Raw genomic sequence first — 18,779 nt, 5'->3', positions numbered from 1 at the left:
TTCTCCCTCCCTTGTTCGCATGTAGGCCAAGAGTCAGCCAGCTTTTTGTTCCGCGCCACGCGGATCATTACGCGAAACGATGCTAAATCCGGCTTTCGAGGGAAAAAAAAAAAGAAAGAAAGAAAGAAAAATAATAATTTCTTCTTTCTTTCCCTTTTCCACGGTCCATCCTTAATGATTACGGCCGGCTCTTTAAAAAAAAAAAGAAAAAAAGAGAGAGAGAAAACTCCATCCCTCCCGGCATGCACGCGGCATGGTTATAATTAAAGTATACATTCCCGGGGCTCGCTCGCCTCGCCTCGCCTCGTCACCACCCCTCCAATTAACGTTTGTTTATTTATCGCCGAATTATCACCGAGGCGCGTCCGTGCTCGCAACGCGGGGCTCGTGACGCGTAATCTTGGTCGCGTTGCATCATCGTCATCATCGTCATCATCGTCATCGCCGTTGGTGAAAATCGTTCTAAAACATTTTTACGCCGAAGAGCGACGGAGGTTCCTTCTTGTTTTCAATTTCAAGACACACTTTTAGACGTATAGGAAAAGGGTGTAAAAATTTGTTCTGGATAATTAAATTTGATCTGGATTCATTTCGAGAAAATTGATCTTGGTTCGGTGAGAATTATCTTCGAGTTTTGAAAAAACGTGTTTTGTTTCGATCAATCATGCATTCGTTATTAATTACTTTTTTTAATCGCGATCTTCCGTTAACGGAGACAAAGTTGAGAACGAAACGATGAAACTCGAATCTTCGAGCAATCTATCAAGCTGGTTCGAATTTTTATTTCCCCGACGAAATAATCGATGTTTTTTGACACGTTTTAAGCTGCGAGAATGGATGGACGGACGAGTTGATAAATCGAACGAACGATCGAATCCGAATTCAATCGGTGATTTTCTTTTGGGGGAAAAAAATAAAAAGTGACCTAATTCTTTCTCTCCTCTTTTTTTTCTTTTTTTTTTTTCACGACAAAAAGTCACGGACCAACAACTCGTGGAATATATTAAAACAAAAGATAGAACGAGAGAATTTCGAGAAGGAGAATGCGAGAGGGGAGGGGAAGAGAAATGGAAAAATCCACGGCTCGCGATTTTTCTCTGAGCGGAGCCCCGTCATTGTTTTTCGTCCGCGATCCAAACGACAACGACAATATGGAAAAGTCGGGACAAATTCACCGGTGTTTTCCCCGCCGGTGAAAGGGGGCGGGAGAAAGGGTGCAAGTATAAAGGGTGCAACGCAAAGGAAACAACGGCGGCCTCGATAGTCATCGGTGATCATCCACGTGCCGCGGTGAAATGGAAACCAACGAAAACCAATCCCCAACCCTTCCCTCCCTCCCTTTCTTTCCATCGTTTCCTTTACCTAATCTCTCGAATTTAATTTTTTCTTCCTTCCTCCCTCCTTTTTTATTTTTGTTTCTCCTAAATAGCGAGAGTGAATGATTTCGACGAGAATTTATGCAAAAAAGGGGATGCGAAACTTAATGTTGTTAATGTTGTTAAACGGTCCGAAAGAGGAGAACAGTTGCAGAAATTAATTACGTCCATGATAATTAAGGAATTATCAAGAATAGAGAAGAAAATGAAAACGAGTGCTTTAGACTCGATAAGAGAGAGAGAGAGAGAGAGAGAGAGAGAGAGAGTTGGGAAAGATCGATGAGACGAGACAAGGTAAAAGTATGGATCGTTGTGCGCGTTTAGTTGACGGTGATCTCGGCGCCATGGCGCGAAACGACAGCGGATCCGGTGAAAATGTCGGCGCAAATGACAATGTTCCTCCTTCGTCGCTCCATTTGCACCGGGGACAATTGTCCTCGTTCGCCATTATGGCCGTTCTTGTTGTACGATTGCACCCGGGAGATGATGTTCCGCGTAGATGAGCGGCGCCGTTCGTAAATCGAGCCAACAAAATGACGCCGTGAAAAACTTTCTCTCTCTCTCTCTCTCTTCTTCTTTTTCTTCCTCTTCCCCTCCCTCTCTCCTCTTTTATTCCCATCCTATGACCATTTGAAGGAATCATTTGCGCGGTGGAAAGAATAAACCCGGATAATCGTAGTAGAAGAAATATTATATGGAAGTAATGACCGGGAAGAAAAAGAAGAAGAATAAGAAGAAGAAGAGTGGAAAGGATACTCAAAGGAAATGGAATTTTTCGATAAATTCTTTCTTTGTCGAAATTAGAAAGAATCGAGAGGACAAGGAGGGGAGGATAGACGTTCGATTTACGGGGAACGCATCCCAATTTTTCCTCTTTTTTTCAAAGCATCGTTTGATCCGGGATGGGTTTGACAGGGTGAACTAGGCCAGGCCGAATTCGAGAATGGAAGAATGGGGAGGAGATGGGATCAGTGTCAAGTGAAATAAGTAAATTTAATTAAAGCCCGGCATGATGGATGAACGAACGAACGAACGAACGTACGGTCGAGTGGACAAAGAGATAAGTGGATTTTATTTTCATCCCCGTGGAACGAATTTTTCGAAGGGCCTCCCCCCCTTCGTCCATCCGCTCCTTCGCCCCCCTTCTCATTCTTCGACGAAGGTCTTCGAAGAAAGGGAGATAAGACGAAGGAAAGGAGAAGAGGCGTGCGATAATGCAAACTCATCCGTGTACGGCACGGTGTACAACAAATAGATAAGATAAAGACACTTAACGCGCCAAGCGGAGAGGAACGATTAAATGGCGTAGCGTTAAAAACCAACTAGCGTAATTAATTAATCGGACAAAGCACCTCGCATACGTACGTATAATATATATATATAAAAAGAAAAAAGGAACGAAACGAGCTTTCCAACGATTAACCGGATAATACGCGAGTTGCAACGGCCTCTAATTATTATGCTCTACTCTACTCTTCGCCTGCGAAGGAACGAGCAATACAGATTTCCTTTCGATGAATAATTCGATGAGTTGATCCAACTTGTGATAAATGGAATCGCAACATGATTGTACAAAAATTTGAAGAGAAGAGAAGGAGGATAATTACGACGAAATTAAAAAATATAAATTCTTCCAATTTCCTTCAAACTTGGGGGAAAAAAGGCTTGGCGATTCGATTAATCTTATCCTAATTTATTAGGATAGAATAGAAAAATGTTCTCTCGATGTTGATTGTTGACATACGAAGCGCGGATAAATGAAACGAATTATTCGATTCTTCTGATTCACAGGTGGAAGGGAGGGAAAGAAAGGAAAGAAAGAAAGAAGGGTATGGTGTCGGGCGAAAGTCAGGTGGAGGAGGGATAGAAACAGAAATAGTGGGGGAGGGAGACGCGGAGAATGAACGTCGTCTCTGGCTCGGACTTCAAAGTACCTTTCCACCGTGGCGGAAAACCAGTGCTGCGGGAAACACTGCAAATAGAAGGGACGAGATAGCACGTAAAGAAAAGGGAAAATGGTAGACGGCGCCGGGACAGAAGTAGTATTAATTTCCTCGAGCCCGGAGGTCCTGGCACATCATTCTCCGCCAGACACCACCAGGAAAGACGAGTCCCTTTCGTTTCCCTTCAACTCTCTCTCTCTCTCTCTCTCTCTCTCTCTCTCTCTGTCTCTCCTCACCGATATTGCCAACATTATACACGCTGGAATATTCTTTCTCTACGATTCTACTTATTTCTCTCTTTCTTTTTTTCCCACGTATCGTATCGACGAGATTTCGAGAACCTCCCTCTTCCTCCCCTAATTCGAGCAATCTGAGGTATTTTCTCTCTTTCTCTCAAAGGGGGAAAAAAAACGAAGCGGAATCGACCGGTCTCGAAAATCCTGTCGCTCGAATCCCGCTCTCGATAGAGACCTGTCACGTCTCGTGCGTGGAGGTTTGATGTTAAGCATGACGGGCGTGCGAGCGAATAATAACATCTGGTTGACGCGACTGCAGACTGCCTTCGCTTTAAATCTCCCTTTAAATCATTTCAAATTTTTCAAACTCTTTTCCTTTTTTTTTTTTTTCCTTTTCTTTTCCCTTTCCTCTTTTAATTTCGTCCCACAGCATTTCGGAAACCCGTATGGGAGGGAAATACTTCGTAAAACTACCGTTCCAAAAATTTAAATCCACGTAATAATCGAATCTTCTCGTTAAATGGACCAGATTTTCATCTTCTGGATTTTTCATAATCGCACGCGAGGCAAGCAAATTGTACGAATTTATTGCAATGAAAAATTCGAACATCGTGACCGCCATTTTTTTTTTTTCACAATCGCGTAAATAATACGACACCGAGCGAGATATATTCGCGAAAGAAAAGAGCGTATACCCGTGACAAATTTCCCTTTGTTTTCCATTAATATTTCCCTCCCTCCCGTCGGACGAGGATGAACGAGGGAAAAGTTAAGAGGCGGCCGGCTAACAGATTCGCAAACAACTTTCATATTTTTAACTCTATATATATATATAGATAGAGGGGCGAAGAGGGCAACGAGGGGGTATCGCGTTCCGTCGAAAAACGAATGGCCGGATGTGTTTCCGTTGTAAACACGATTTTTCCTCGGAGAACGCCCTCCCCCTCCCCCGGATCCACCCTCGTTAGGAGCGGTTGAACGAGTAATAGGCGAGCAACTCTCTGCGAATCCGCTTAATCTTTCGGTAAACTAATAAAACTTCGTTAAGGCCGTCCGTTCCTCCCGCCATTTCTACCACCCTCCCCCTCCTCCTGCTTCGAGTGAAACGCCACCGATTTCTTCCATCCCTTTCCTCTCGTTCCTCGATCGATGATCCAACGTGGATCGATGATCGTCTCTAGAAGAATTTCCTTTAAGAAAGGGAAAAGTCCAAATTTCTTTTATCTTAGAATAACATGTAAATAATACAATATCTGGATTTTTTATAGAACATGAAAGTATAAAAGATATCCATGAAATATTAATTTTCAAACAAGTACTTTTGAAAATCGATGAGCTCCTCTTTAATATAACGGCCTCGGATTAAGAAAGAAAGGTAATCTAAAGCTTTTTTTTTAACAAAAGCGAAATTATATTCGTGGCAAGTTTGACGAGCGATCCGGATCTTCGGCGATAGCTTACAAACTCGGTGGGAATAGCGCGGCGGAGCTGTACAGAGCTGATTTACAATGTTTGCTCCCAAGAGTAAACCGTTAGTTACCCGTCGCCTATTATCCCGATGGTTTGCTTATAACCGAGATGGAGGGAGGGGTTAAATTACCATCGGACGAAGCGGAGCGAACACAATCCCTTCTTTTTTTTTCTTCTTCTTCTTCCTCTTCTTCTTTTTTATATCGCAAGCTCGAATCTTAGCTTAATCATCGAGCTAAAACTAATTATCCCCCGTTCCCCCGGGGCGAAAGACGGGGGGGGGGTGGAAATAGAGGTGGATAAGTAAACGCGTGGTGTTTCTTTTGTTTCGACAGGAGCCGTTGGTGGCGAAGGCGGAGACGAAGATGACAAGGAGAAGGAGGAGGAGGCCGAGAGGGAGAGGCAAGAAGCCATCAGGGAGGCTGAGGAGCGGAGGAAGGAGAAACACCGCAAAATGGAAGAGGAACGGGAGAAAATGCGACAGGAAATCAGGGACAAGGTGAGAGATAAGCTCCTCTTCTTCTTTTTTTCTTCTTTCTTTCTTTCTTTCTTTCCTTTTTCTTCTCCCTCTTCTTTTTTTCGCCTCTTTTTTTGCGAGTTTATTCTCGATGAAAGGGCGCGCGTGGAAGGGAAATCAACTTCTCGGGAGAATTATGCGTCGAGCAGTCGGCCGTTAATCCCATTTCGCCTTACGAATTCGAAATGGGGGAGGGAGCTTTTTCGTCGAGAGACGTTGGAGAAGAATCTTATGATCGATATGACGAAAAGCATAAAAAGCATTTTTTCTTTCGCATCGAGTTTTCAAAACTCGACTTTTGAAAATTGCCCTCTCGTTTTCGGTCTATCGCGTGGATTTACTCGTGTTATTCGCTCCAATTAAATTTATTCACGGGTAAATCTCGTCGATGTTGTTGGATAATTTGTCGGATAACGATGTATTAATCAGTTCGAAACGATGTATTAATCAGTTGGAAGAAGAGAGGAAAGGTTAATTAATTGGCGAGGTCATCAATTGGTGTACATTTTCAAATTCAAATTTTGCGCGATGCTTAGTTCCATTTCTGTGTAAAAAGTGCAACTAACAGAAACGCCTCTTTCGATTGTGAACGATGATTAAACGAGAAAGGAAGCCTCGAAGCAACCTCGATCCGAACCTCTGTCTCTGTCTTGACAGAGGTTCAAAGAAAGCCGATTCGGAATACCGAATGAATGAACGATTGGGGCAGGAAGCCCTGTGAAACGCTCCGGAATCAAAAGTATCGTGTGCTTATTTGCAAATGTGCGCCTTCCATTTCGAACTTCGAGCTAGGTATACATCGAGTGCCTTCCGATTTCACGCTCGAAAAATTTCAAAGATTTGATGCCCGCCGCCGTCTAAAAAAATAGGACACGTTAAAGATGTTCCTCCTCCGTTTCCAATATTCCATCGATCTGAATCGGATAATTGGACAATTTATCGATCTTTAAAAAGAAATTAGAGAGATAAAGCGCTCCGTTTACCGATATCAGAAATATCTTAGAAATGCCCGATTTATCGATTTATTCGAGCCCTTATTACACGAAAGGAAGAGTTAAATATTCGTCGAACGAATTTTGTTACTTCTCGTTTACGAAGAAGGGCCGAATAATAATATATTTCCCAAAAAGAGAGAGGAGAAACAACATTTTCGTTTCCCTTTCCACGACTGAAGATTTTCAATTACGAGTTTCATTTTCGCGCTCGATTCTTCGCGCGCGGAATCCCGCCTACCGAACATCCTCCTCGTAGCATTCTTCGAGGACAAAGGATTCTCTCTCTCTCGGTTCCGGAGAGATACACGGTAGAGGATATCTTTAGGGCGTGTTTTCACGGCTGGCTTGGAAATAGGAAACACCTGGCTTCGTTTGTCGATGGATTTCCACGGATTTTGTTCCCCGCCGTGCGAATCTACCGCAACCTACATTTGTCAGAACGGATATCACTCTTCCTTCGACGAGCGTTACACTCCAAGATCTCCCTCCTCTGATTACCATTAAGAATGTCGTTCTTCACCGGCTTGTTGAAGAGCGCTTATCGACTTCCCTTACCGGCTTGTATAACGGATTTCGTAATATCATAATTCGAGCAGACGTCGACGAGATTAATTCCACCTCCGCTCCACCGGCCAAGATTTAATATATTTTATTATCACCCCTCCCCAGGGAGGAGTTATGTCACCAATCGACGAACCATCCAACATTATCGCGTGGTAACTTAGTAATTGTCGAGGCAAATCTCACCTCTCTCTCTCTCCAACGGAGTGAAAAATCAACCCACGCCTCGTTTATTATCGCGATCGATTTCTTCCTTTCTCTCTCTTTCTCTCCTCCAGTTTTAAACGCCTCCAATTCGTTTCTTCTTTCCATCCGCAGGGGAATCGCGTTTCTGAAAAAAAGAAATCGGTAAACAAATCGATAAATTCAATGGCAAACAAGAAAATGAAAGCTCCAATCGCGCGTTCTCCCCTCGATTGGGGAAAAATTGGCGGATCAAAGTCGGTCGGACAAAGCTCGTGCCTCGACAATTCGCCGCGTCAATGCGAAATTGGATCAATTATCTAACGAAGCCGATTTCATAATTCGAGCCGGATCGGGGGGCCCTCGTATTTTGGTCGCAATCACGCTAATTAGTCGTGACCGGCCGATGATACGTAACCGTTTGATCAACGGGAACCCATTGTTCACGGCTGCCCCGCGGTTTCGTAATCGTCCTCGATAATGGCCACTAACGAATAATCCTCCGTGAACCATGATTATTTTCGTCGCGCGCGCGTTCGCACCAGCGCTGTGCAAACTTTCGCGCCGAATTTCCAGTGACGATAATGGCGCGTTTCAACCTTTTTTAACGCCGCGCCGCGTTTAAATTTCTCGAATTTTTCTTCAAACGAGTTTACTCTGAAGCATTTTTTCTGAAAAACATTCCCGTGGATATTTATGGATCGACGAAGGCAGAGGAGAAATCAATTCGACGAATGTTTCATTAAGCAATTTCCAAGCCAATTTTTAAATATTCTAAATTTGTCTTATTAGAGAAAATACCTGTTAAAAATATGTATTGTATTAATAATAAATAAATAAGATTGGAGTAATAATTCGTTCTTACGAAATTTTCATTCACTGATTGATACGAAACTTTAAAAATCTTTACCTCAGCTTGGCAATGAAATGAAATAGCAGCGAAAGAAATGAAAAAAATTCTACGAATCATGGATCCACTGTGGAATATTCTCTGAAAGGATCTCGCTAAACTAATCCAGATTTCCTTAAAAAAAAGAAGGAAGGGATAATACCTTCGAGAAGGATTAATTCATCAATTCGCAAGGGGTGGGGAAAGGATTTCGCGATTACCGTGTAAATAAGGGGAAGCAGAGGGAGGAAAGAGGGGTGTAATTATTCGTCCGACAAGAAGACGTTAATCCAGCGAACGCCACCGAAAAGATAAATTGGCCGAGATGGGCGAGTTTTCGTGGCCGCCACTCGTCTCCACGTGTGCACCACGTCTGCGTACGTACGGGAACGGGTTTAAAATGCAAATTTGATTACGAACCGGTACCGTGGCCACGTCACGTTCCCTGCTCGCGACTCCCTCTTTACACTTGAACACAATACACACGTGCACGTTTCGAGTTTGCACGGCGAGAAAAGTGTAGGAGATATGTTGTTTATCGCGTTTATCGAGGCGAGAGATGATTTCCCGCACTTGGAAAAGAAAGGACTAAGATGAGAGATGGGAAAATTTATTTATTCCTTTCTTTCGAGATCGAAGGAGAGTGATGAAAGTGTATGATAAACGAGTGATGCGATCTTAAGTGAGTGCAAGAAGAAGAAAAAAGAAGTTGAATAAAAAATCAATAATTATTATTGTTTCATCGTCTAAATAAAATTTGTCGAACGTCAAAAGTTACAAAAATTATTGTTCGAATTAATTGAAAAACTTGGAGTCGAATATTTTCGTTTTCGATTGCAGAAAAGGGAAGATCTTAGGGACGATCGTCTCGCTTGCAATTTTATAAAGGAAATACCGATTTGCAAAATCGTGAGAATCGTCGATCGGGGATTGAAAGAAGGAGAAGATACGATTGAAAAGAGGGAAATCGGAAGAAAAAAGATAAATTCTCCTTTCAACTATTCTGGCAACTGTTTGGCAACGACGAATTCAGCGACCAACGGTATCGGTCGTGAGCTAACTTCTCGGTGGACTCGACAGGGTGGAGGGGTACAGTCCTTTGCGTTCGAAACGTTCACGGGAACGTACCGTGAAACGGAATTGTTTATCGCGGAGCGTATAACAAAGCTGGTCATTGTTGTTTGCAAGTTCCGGTTCAAAGCAAACTCGATCCTTTCTTTCTTCCTCCTCCTTTTTTTTTTTTTTTTTTTTTTTTTTGGTTCGCGGTGCACGAGAAAAAGCACGAGCACTGGTTTGCCGGAAAGAAAGAAGGTATAAATATTAGAACTCGTATAGAAAAAACTTTGTCCAAACTTTGTTTTCGTGCGAGATAAAGCGATTCGCGAAACGTTATGGAAAATCATAAAACTGGAAACTGGTAGAAACGAGAGAGGACGAATATATATCGAGAAAGTGAGAGAGAGAAAGAGAGAAGATAATTTGTGAGCGTTTTCGCGAGGAACCATCGCACAATGCACCCAGTGTTCGAAAAGTTTCTCCGACACGGCCGATTTACCGGGAAACAAACGAGAGGGAATGGAGAAAAAAAAAGGGGGGAGGGAAAAAAAAAAAGAGTGGAACAAAAGGGATAGATGAAAAGAGATAGAAAAAGGACAAACAGATGTCAAGCGAAATCGTACCATTGTCAATCCTGATGTATTGTCCTGTCAGGATGTAGTCAGCGGGGCTGACATGACCCAGATGGAATCGAGGGCTCTTACAACGAGAAATAATCGAGAAAAATACAGAGCCTCCCCTCCTCTCCCTTGCTCGCGGTTATATGCATTGTACGCATTAAAACGGATAACTCTCGAATCATCGACGCGACGTCGCCCAATTAAATCTTTCGACCTCGCGTTTGTTCGTCCACGAGTGGTCGCAAAATTATCACCGATATATATATATAATACACGCCAAGATTCGCGTCACTTTGAAAACGATCGGCCGCCCCAATTGTCCCCGAACAATCGAAAGTTAATAAGGGCGCCGCTGCTTTTGACAAGTGTAAAAAAAAAAATAAAAAAAAATTTCCAAATTACTATTCGCGCGTCGAGTGCGATATATATAATATATATATATATTATAATCCTCTGACATGGAATGGAACGCTTGGAAAATCTAAAGAGCGTGTCTCTAAGCCTTATCCCCCTCCTCGAGATGTGTTAAATCTAAAAAAATCGAACGGGATGAGAAAAAACTCATATCTTATCTTATTACTCGCTTCGCGTTCGAATCAATAATCGTGGGATCGACATTCGATCGAATAATCGTGGAATCGACATTCGATCGAATAATCGTGGAAATTTACCGGGAAAATACGGAATTTACGAAAATTGAGAGAATCGCTTTTTCGAATCGACGTCCACCGGCGAAAATCGGTACACGGAAACCGTCAATCCTAGAAATATCGTCCCCTCGTTAAACTGAACTGAGAACCTCCGCTCTTCTAACTCTCTCCGTTTCGAACGCACTTCCCCGAAAACGAGAAGCATTCAATTCCACCGAGAGACTTTCCACCATAAATAATCCGAATCCGCATTTCATCGAAGTCATCGCAATGAGAAAATGAAGTGGAAGGGGAAAGGAAAAAAATAAAGGTTCTCGTTACGTCAGAAACGTTATCTCCCGTCTCAGAAGAATTGTTCCTCCGACAAGAAACAGAGAGAGAGAGAGAGAGAGAGAGAGAGAGAGCAATTCGGTCAGAATTAATAAAGATTGATATCTCATTAGCGGAGACGATCGAGATCCTCCCTTGTCGAAATCCCTTTCCAAGTGATTACATTTTCTTGCTCGGAATCCAGCTCAAAATTCAAGACATAATAACATCGGCGATCCTCCCGAGAATAGAAAGATGTATTCTTGCGCAAGATACCAAGGGATCAAAAGTGGTAATCCGATTACGAGCCACGGCTAATGATCGAGTCGGCAAGAGATTTCGAGAGTTATACCGATCCCGAGCGAGCAGAAAGAAATTTCCTTGCCTCGACTTGTTTCCACCAATTACATCCTCCTCTACGTGGATGTAATTAAAAATATTCAAATTTGTATATAAGCGTGGTGTCTATCTCTAAAGAAACGTGGAAGGGGACGAAACGAGTTTTTTCGAGAAAAAAGAAAAGAAAAGAAAAGGAATAGAACGAAGAAGGATCGAACCAAGATGGTTGGAAGGATACAATAATGGGGGCGATGGAAATTGAACGAAGGATGCGCGATCTGTGACGAATAACGAATGATCGAATGATAAAATGGATGGATGGGCTCTGGAAATGTAGCGTGATGAATTCGAAATCGTGGAAAGTAGTGGAAACCGGGTAAAGAGAGAAGTAAAGCAGCCCTGACCCTTTTCTTTTTTCCGCGAAAATTCCGAGTTATGAAAGGGATATTATTCCTTTTCTTTGGACAGACTTCCCTCGCAATTAGGGACAACCCTTTTAAAAGGCAAGGGTAAATATTGGACAAGCTTTTTACGAGTGGATGTTCCCGGCAATACGTGGAATGTAAATTACGTTTATACCTACCCGGTTTGCGAAACGGGCGCATCCTCCAAAGGAGGTCGTCTCATCTTACTCGTCTCTCTCTCTTTCTCTCTCTTTCTCTGCCGCGTCTCAATTAACCCGGACAATTAATTAAAAATCCTCCAGACAGCGGCGACGGACATCCGTTCGTCTCGATTGAGGAGATGAAACAATGAAAGACGACCCACGCGACCCAAGTAACGACATTCGATACAGTGCTCCACCGATGGACCACTTTTTTCTAATTAAAACTCTCTTTTAACAATCTTGCTTAACGTTAGAAACGAAAGAAAAAAAATTCCTCTCCCAAAGCGATCGATTCTTCGTTTCTAAACAATTTAAATTTCTCCCCTTGCGAATTATTCCAACTCTCGAATCAGTGATTTTTTTTTTTTAGAACAGGTTCAAAAATCATTACGAAACGAACCGTGGTCATTCGGGCGCAAGTCAAATCGAGCAAACATCGCTCTGTTCACTCTCTGTTCAAATATATACGATGTTCATAAATTGCTACGCTATTATACAAACAATATACCCGATCCAATAGCATGCATTAGCATGTTCATACCGAAATTATACTTTACAACAGGCGCGTGCGTGTGCATATAAATTCCCATTGGCATCCGATACTTCCGTCTAAATGCCAGCCAACATTCGTTCCCATTGTTCCGTGTAACAACTAACGGGTAATAACAGGATTAAAAGTCCGGTTTACACGAATCTTGTACGAACCAATTTGCCCGTTCGTGATAATGGAATGGAGAACCTCTTCGCCCAGAAACGCAACGGTTACAAATTTTGAAGATCGATAAATCGATATCTCTCTTTCCTGCTCGTATATCAAAGACGTGTCAAAGACGCGAAATATATATTTTCAATTATTGGAAAAAGAAAAAAATACTCGTCATCTTATACATCTCACGTGTACTCTCCATAAATAACAATCGATGAGAAACGAACATCTTTCCGCGAGAGATAATTTTTAAAAATCGTAGCAAGATCGAAAGGGATGGAAGGGATGTCTTTGGAAAAGAAATGGAGGATCTGCGTGTCGATGGATTCGAGGGTCTGGCGAGCATAAATTCAGCGAAAAAACGGACAGCATGAAATAGGAATATCCATATGGAATACGGGTATTTTAATATGATACGTCTCGATTTATCGTCGTGGCGACCCGCCGGTATATCACCATCTTTGGCAGTATTATCGGCGAAAAAGTGTCATCTCTCTCTCTCTCAAAAGATCGATAGATTTTGATATGGAATCCCGTTTCGGGACAAACACATCCACGTAAATTGATTTTTCTCGAGAAACGAGCGAAAATATTTCGTTCCTTTATTTCCTTTCCTCTTTTTTCCTTTTTTTTTCTCTCTTCTCTTCCACGATCGTATTAATATGCCCCCGGTTCGCCTCTCTCGATTCGATTCTCCGAGAGAGAAAATATCGGCGCGCCATCCCCGCCACTTTGTTCCATCGTGGCGGATTTCCTGCTCTTTCCGTGAAATTGTCGAAGGGACGACATTATTGCACGTTGTCGTGACCAATCCCCATCCACGTCGTCGTTCCACCGCCACTGTATTTTATTATGTACTTTATCGAATCTCTCGTACAAGATGTTCCCTCCACGAAAAACCGATGTCAGCCGGGGAAACGGCTCACTTCTGCTACACTCGTCCGATTAAACGACCCATTCCTCCAACCTATATAACCCTACACGCATTATTTTCCTCGAATTCGTTCGATTATTCGTACCTGTTAATTATCACTATAATTTTCAACACTTGAGAAACTATAGTTTTACTTCTTCCACATTTTTCATTTATTCTTAAACGAAATTGGATAAAGACTTTAGATTTTTCTTTTTCGAATTTTTTCAAATATTTTTAATAATGATAATAATAATATCGTTGTGCTTGAATATCGATCGCGCAAAAGCCATATTTAGAAGGCAGGACGGAGTTATCGAAGGAATTATACACCGTCCTAAAACGGTAATTCGTGTCACGAGCAATTTCGTTACGTTAAAATCTCGGCCAAGAATAGAACGATTTCGTATAGGAGAGATACGAGCCTCTTTTCTTTTTCCTTTTTTCTTTCTCTCTTTTCTTTTTCTTTTTCTTTTTTCTTTTTTTTTTTTTTTTACGTTTCGATACGAGCACCGTAATCGGCCAAACTGCTTTAATGTTCATAACACGCGAGCACGCGATCCCCGTGCAATCACGAGCGAAGCGCACCCCCTTCGCACCTCCCGGCCGTTGCGAGAACTGTTGCGATTCACGTGTTCGAAAGACGGCATCAAATGGGATTCGATTAGCGACGGGAACGGTTTTAAAAGCTTAATTCGACGATCGAGACGAAAGAGGCAACCGATAATCCGTGTCGCGTGCAAGTATCAAAAAACGAGTTTAAAAAAAGGAGGAAGAAAAAGTCTAGTTGTGAAATAAAAGGATTATGGATGCTAATATAAATATCGAACTGGAACTCGTTTCTTCCTCTCTTATTCTCTGAAAAGTATTTCGCTTGTTCTTCGACATTTAAAATTGATCCTGAAAAATTCTAAGAGGAAAGATCGATGAAAAGAATTTTTGGGACAATTTGTATATACGATTCTTATTCAAATTCGTAATATCTTCAACGAACTTGACAAAAGCAAGAGGCACTTCGTACGTAAAAATAATAAGAGATATTTCTTTTATATTTTTATAATAAGAGAATAAAAGTTGGCCGATCTTATAGACGATCCTAAACGAACCTAGACAACGTGGCAACGTAGTTAAGAAACATGGATCGAAGACAGTGGGATAAAGCACGGGAGAGAGAGAGAGAGAGAGACGCCAACTAACTTAATGAATACCAATGAGAATCTCTCAAAACTTCTCTCCTCCGTCCCGTTTACCTCGTAAACCTTTTCAACCCGACTTGCTTTTCAATTATCCACGCACGCGGATTACCCGACGAAATTGGAATTCTAACGCACCGATCGTTTCGAGTTTACTTTTCGTGATAAAAATTACTCGAACACCGCCCTCAAACCCTATATCCGAAATACTTTCAAACTCTGTATATACTCTGTCCAAACTGTTCTGAAACAAATAGCGCGATTTTTCCTCCCCGTTGAACGTCGAGAAAATTGAAAATTGAAACTGGAAGAAATAATACGTCGTCACGTGTCGACGTATTCCTCCGAATATTCCAAAGAACCCGATTGTCCCTTTGTCCCTCCCTGAAGGAGAGGAAAAAGGCTTGGACGCATGATGGAAAAAACAGGAGAGGAGGAAACGAGGAAAGTGTAAAATGGAGGAGGGAAGAGAAACAGACAGCTTTCCAATTTCACAAATTCATGACCCACACCCGGGGAAACTGGTCTGGTGGTGTCTCCTCGCCAGACTGACTGGTGTCGATAAAATGGCATGGAAAATACTGAGAACCCGGGGAGCGGGGAGGAAGAGGGGGAGGGATGGCCGCGCATCAAACCGACGGAAAGTCGGAGAGGGGGTTTCGAAGCTGCTTCCCTCGTTAACTCGCCCATATTTTCATCGATATTATTCGATTGGGAAGAAGAGGAGAAAAATTAAAGATCGCGCATTAACCGTCGATTCGAGACGATTCGTCGCTCGCACGTCCTCCAACGATCCCATCCATGATTCGGATCATCTCTCTAACATCGATCACGAATCACGTTACATCGCAAAGCCGTCTTAAATATCCTTCTTGAGGCTCGATCGAGCGAGACACGGGCCACGGGTGTCAAGTTAATTAGATTTCGACGCGATAATTAAAATCCGGCGTCCGATCGATATCGTGTTTGCCTCGAATGCTATGGTGTCAAAGGGTGACGGTGACGAGGAGGAACGACGGGAGGGAGAGATATATATATATATAGAGAGAGAGAGAGAGAGAAAAAAGGAAAAGGAGAGGAGAAAATGGCGCGGAAGAAAAGAGGAAAAGAAGGGGGACGAAGGAGCAACAACCTGGGGGAACCTGTGCAATGTGCCTCCGAACGAAGAGGCCGAGAAGAGGAAGGGGAAAGGGCGCGACCACGGCCCACGAAAAGCGAAGCGAGAAGAGAGAAGATTGAACTTAACTGGGGTCAAATTGACTCTAGTAGGGAGTCCCTGCATTCAATATGGCGACTTCCTAATAGAGTCAGGCTGACTCCTTTTAAGACGTTCAACGGACCATCGTGGAAAGTACTTAAGGATGCGCGCGTCGAGCCGAGTTAAGGCTACTTACGTTACACAAAGTGCCGGTTAATGCGATCAAGCGTCGGCAGAGGAATCGATATATCGCTACGCGTTATTCCTAGAGTATGTGTGTGTATATGTATGTATGTATATGATGAACGTGAAAGCTGGCAGCTATTACGAATATACGTTTTTAAATAATATCAGATCGTGGCCGAGAGTGTATAAGTTGATCAATTCCGTTTAATTAAAATACCGTAGAAAAAGGGGGTATTTTTATTCATATCGAAATTTATCCCGCGTTACTTTTTACCTTAATTTAGTTTAAACAGTTATCGTGATCGAATCGATAATTCACGTTTCGTTTCAATTCACGCGAGATACTGGTTGATTCGTGGAAAATAGGCGAATCATCTCCTCGTAAGAAATTTTGTGGCCGATCGTATCCATTCGAAATACGAAACGATATATAGAGAAAGAGAAAGCGAGAGAGAGAGACGTGTAGATGTAAAGATAAGGATTCTCCCTTACGTTATATTTCTCGCCACTGTGTGTGTGTGTGTGTGTACCGGCAAGCGATTTAACACCGATATCGTTACGTTACGACGCTTACGTAGTGACAATTTCGCGGACAAAGGGAAACGGGCGTTTGTTAATATCTTTCTCCGATTTCTACGCGATAAACGTGAAACGAGGGGCAATAAAATTCGCGCTCTTTCTTTCCACAAAGACCGCCGCGAAATTACGGATTTTAATACAGCCACAATCGCGGACACGTACGGCCAATTAGAAAATTAATTTACGTAATTGGTACATCAAATTTAATTAAATTCCATTAATTACAAATACGTACTGATTAATCGAATAACGCAAGCGGGGAGAGAAAGGGGGAGAACGCTTTCGGAATCGGTCTCGTTTCCCAACGTGTTTATCAGCTCGCGGAAAGATGGAAAAAAATAAAAGCGCAAAAGAAACAGCGAGACAAAGAAACAGCGTTAATGGCTCTGCCTACCCCTTTCTCTCTCTCTTCTCTTTTCAATTTCGACGAAAACAGGAGAAATATTCGCTGATGGTTAATAATAAAAAAAAAAGAAATAAGCCTCGACTCGGCAGAAATTGGAATTGGGCACGCATCCGATGCAATCGTGGCGAGAACGATTACGCGGCGACATCGCGCCCCAAATTCCTTCAGAAACGAGATCGAGTTTGGTTCGACGAAGGAGAACGGCAATTTTCGCTTCGGTTTAATTAATCGAACGAAAAAAAAAGGAACGAAAACAAAAAACTCTAGTTTGACACGGATACGTTTCGACCGAGTAACGAGAATTCGGCCGATTTCGATCTTTCGCGGTGTTCGCAAATAGCGCCAGCAGGCAGCTCGCCACGCAGCTTCCCCCTGGGGACCGCCGCTGCGCAACGAACAATTTACAAATAGCGTTGCGTTTCGTGTGTGCATCCATCGTCATGCGACAATTAGACTGATTGCCAGAGACGGAAACCGCGCGAATACTAATTTCGTAACAAGGCCAACATCCGCTCGCAAAGTTTCTCGCGTGTCAAGATGATATATATATATATATATATAGGGTGTCCCAAAATTAACGCAAGATTTGAATTTCCCGCCATTTAAGTTGTTGGCAATCATGAAAAAAGAACGGTTTGATAGCTGAGAGTTTAAGGTTAGTAAAAATGGAGCGTTATACGATACAACAATGGATTATTAATCATAAAAAAGTGGATGCTAGTTTTTCCTGCAAAATAATCCTAAGCGATGAAGCACATTTTCACCTCGATGGCTTTGTTAATCACCAAAATTAACAAATGGATTTGGATTTGGAGAACCCACGTGTGATTAGCGAAAAACAAATGCACAACGTGTCACTGTTTGGCGCGAATTTTGGGCAGAAGGCATCATCGGATCATATTTTTTTGAGAACGAGGGTGGTCAAGGAGTAACTGGTGCTCGATATCGTGACAGGATAACACGGTTCTTTCTGCCGAAATTGGATGATATTGATGTGGCCGATATGTGGTTTCAACAAGACGATGCCATATGCCATACAATGAAACGATTCAATTACCGCACAGACAGAGACATTTCCTGGTCGTGTACTCTCTCGTTTCGGTGATCAGAATTGGCCTCCTAGATCGTGTGATTTAACGCCATTAGATTTCTTCTTATGGGGTTATTTGAAGTCAAAGGTCTATGTCGACAATCCCACAATTATACGTGTATTACAAGAGAAAATTAAATGCTGCATCGACGAAATTTTCCGCAATTATGCAAAAAGATGATGAAAAATTTGGATGAAAGGATGCGTATGTGCCCGATGTATTATTCCATAAATAACCCTATCCTATGTATTTTATGATTCACTTAAAAAATAAATATCTAAAGACCAAAAACTCTCTTTTATATTTAACTCAAATCTTGCGTTAATTTTGGGACACCCTATATATATATATATATATATATATATATATATGATATACACGCCAAACTTCTCTAATTCTTGAAGATCATTTATCGACGAATATAAAAGAGTTGCACACTTTTTAAAGAACCTTACGTTATCTAAAATGGCGCGCTCGTTCGAGATGGATACTCGTTCGTGGCGAACGTTTAAATTCGTTTCGAGTTTAAATTGTTTCGAGAAACAAAACGTGTCAAGAATAATTCTCTCTCTCTCTCTCGTTCACCCCCTCCCTGTTAACTGTTCAATTTCGTGGAATCGTGGACGGGATTATTATCTCCGTTCGATTCTCGCGAAGAAATTTACGTTCTCTCGAAATCTTCGAATGGGCGGGGATTAGAAAGAGAGGAAGGGGGAGAGGAAGCTTGGCAAACAAGTACAAGCACGCGGGAAAAAT

The 18,779-nt window shown here is 42.3% G+C and overlaps 1 protein-coding gene and 1 non-coding gene across 4 annotated transcripts in view; both read left to right on the top strand.

The window, feature by feature from the left end:
* LOC552844 (complexin) overlaps nt 1–18,779 on the top strand; it is a 238,960-nt gene that overhangs the window by 211,904 nt on the left and 8,277 nt on the right. For all 3 annotated transcript variants that reach the window (XM_625220.6, XM_006563467.3, XM_016916555.2), the window contains one exon: nt 5,361–5,524. In XM_625220.6, coding sequence (XP_625223.2) covers nt 5,361–5,524 — 164 coding nt within the window. The remainder of the gene's footprint in view (nt 1–5,360; nt 5,525–18,779) is intronic.
* On the top strand, nt 15,803–15,902 carry Mir929 (microRNA 929). Its single transcript, NR_034304.1, has one exon. It is a non-coding gene; the product is annotated as a microRNA 929 (primary transcript).

The sequence above is a fragment of the Apis mellifera genome, linkage group LG15 (genome assembly GCF_003254395.2).
Source record: "Apis mellifera strain DH4 linkage group LG15, Amel_HAv3.1, whole genome shotgun sequence".
In the NCBI taxonomy this organism is placed as follows: domain Eukaryota; kingdom Metazoa; phylum Arthropoda; class Insecta; order Hymenoptera; family Apidae; genus Apis; species Apis mellifera.
The sequence above is the reverse complement of the archived record's forward strand: the minus strand, read 5'-3'. Positions and strand labels throughout refer to the sequence as shown.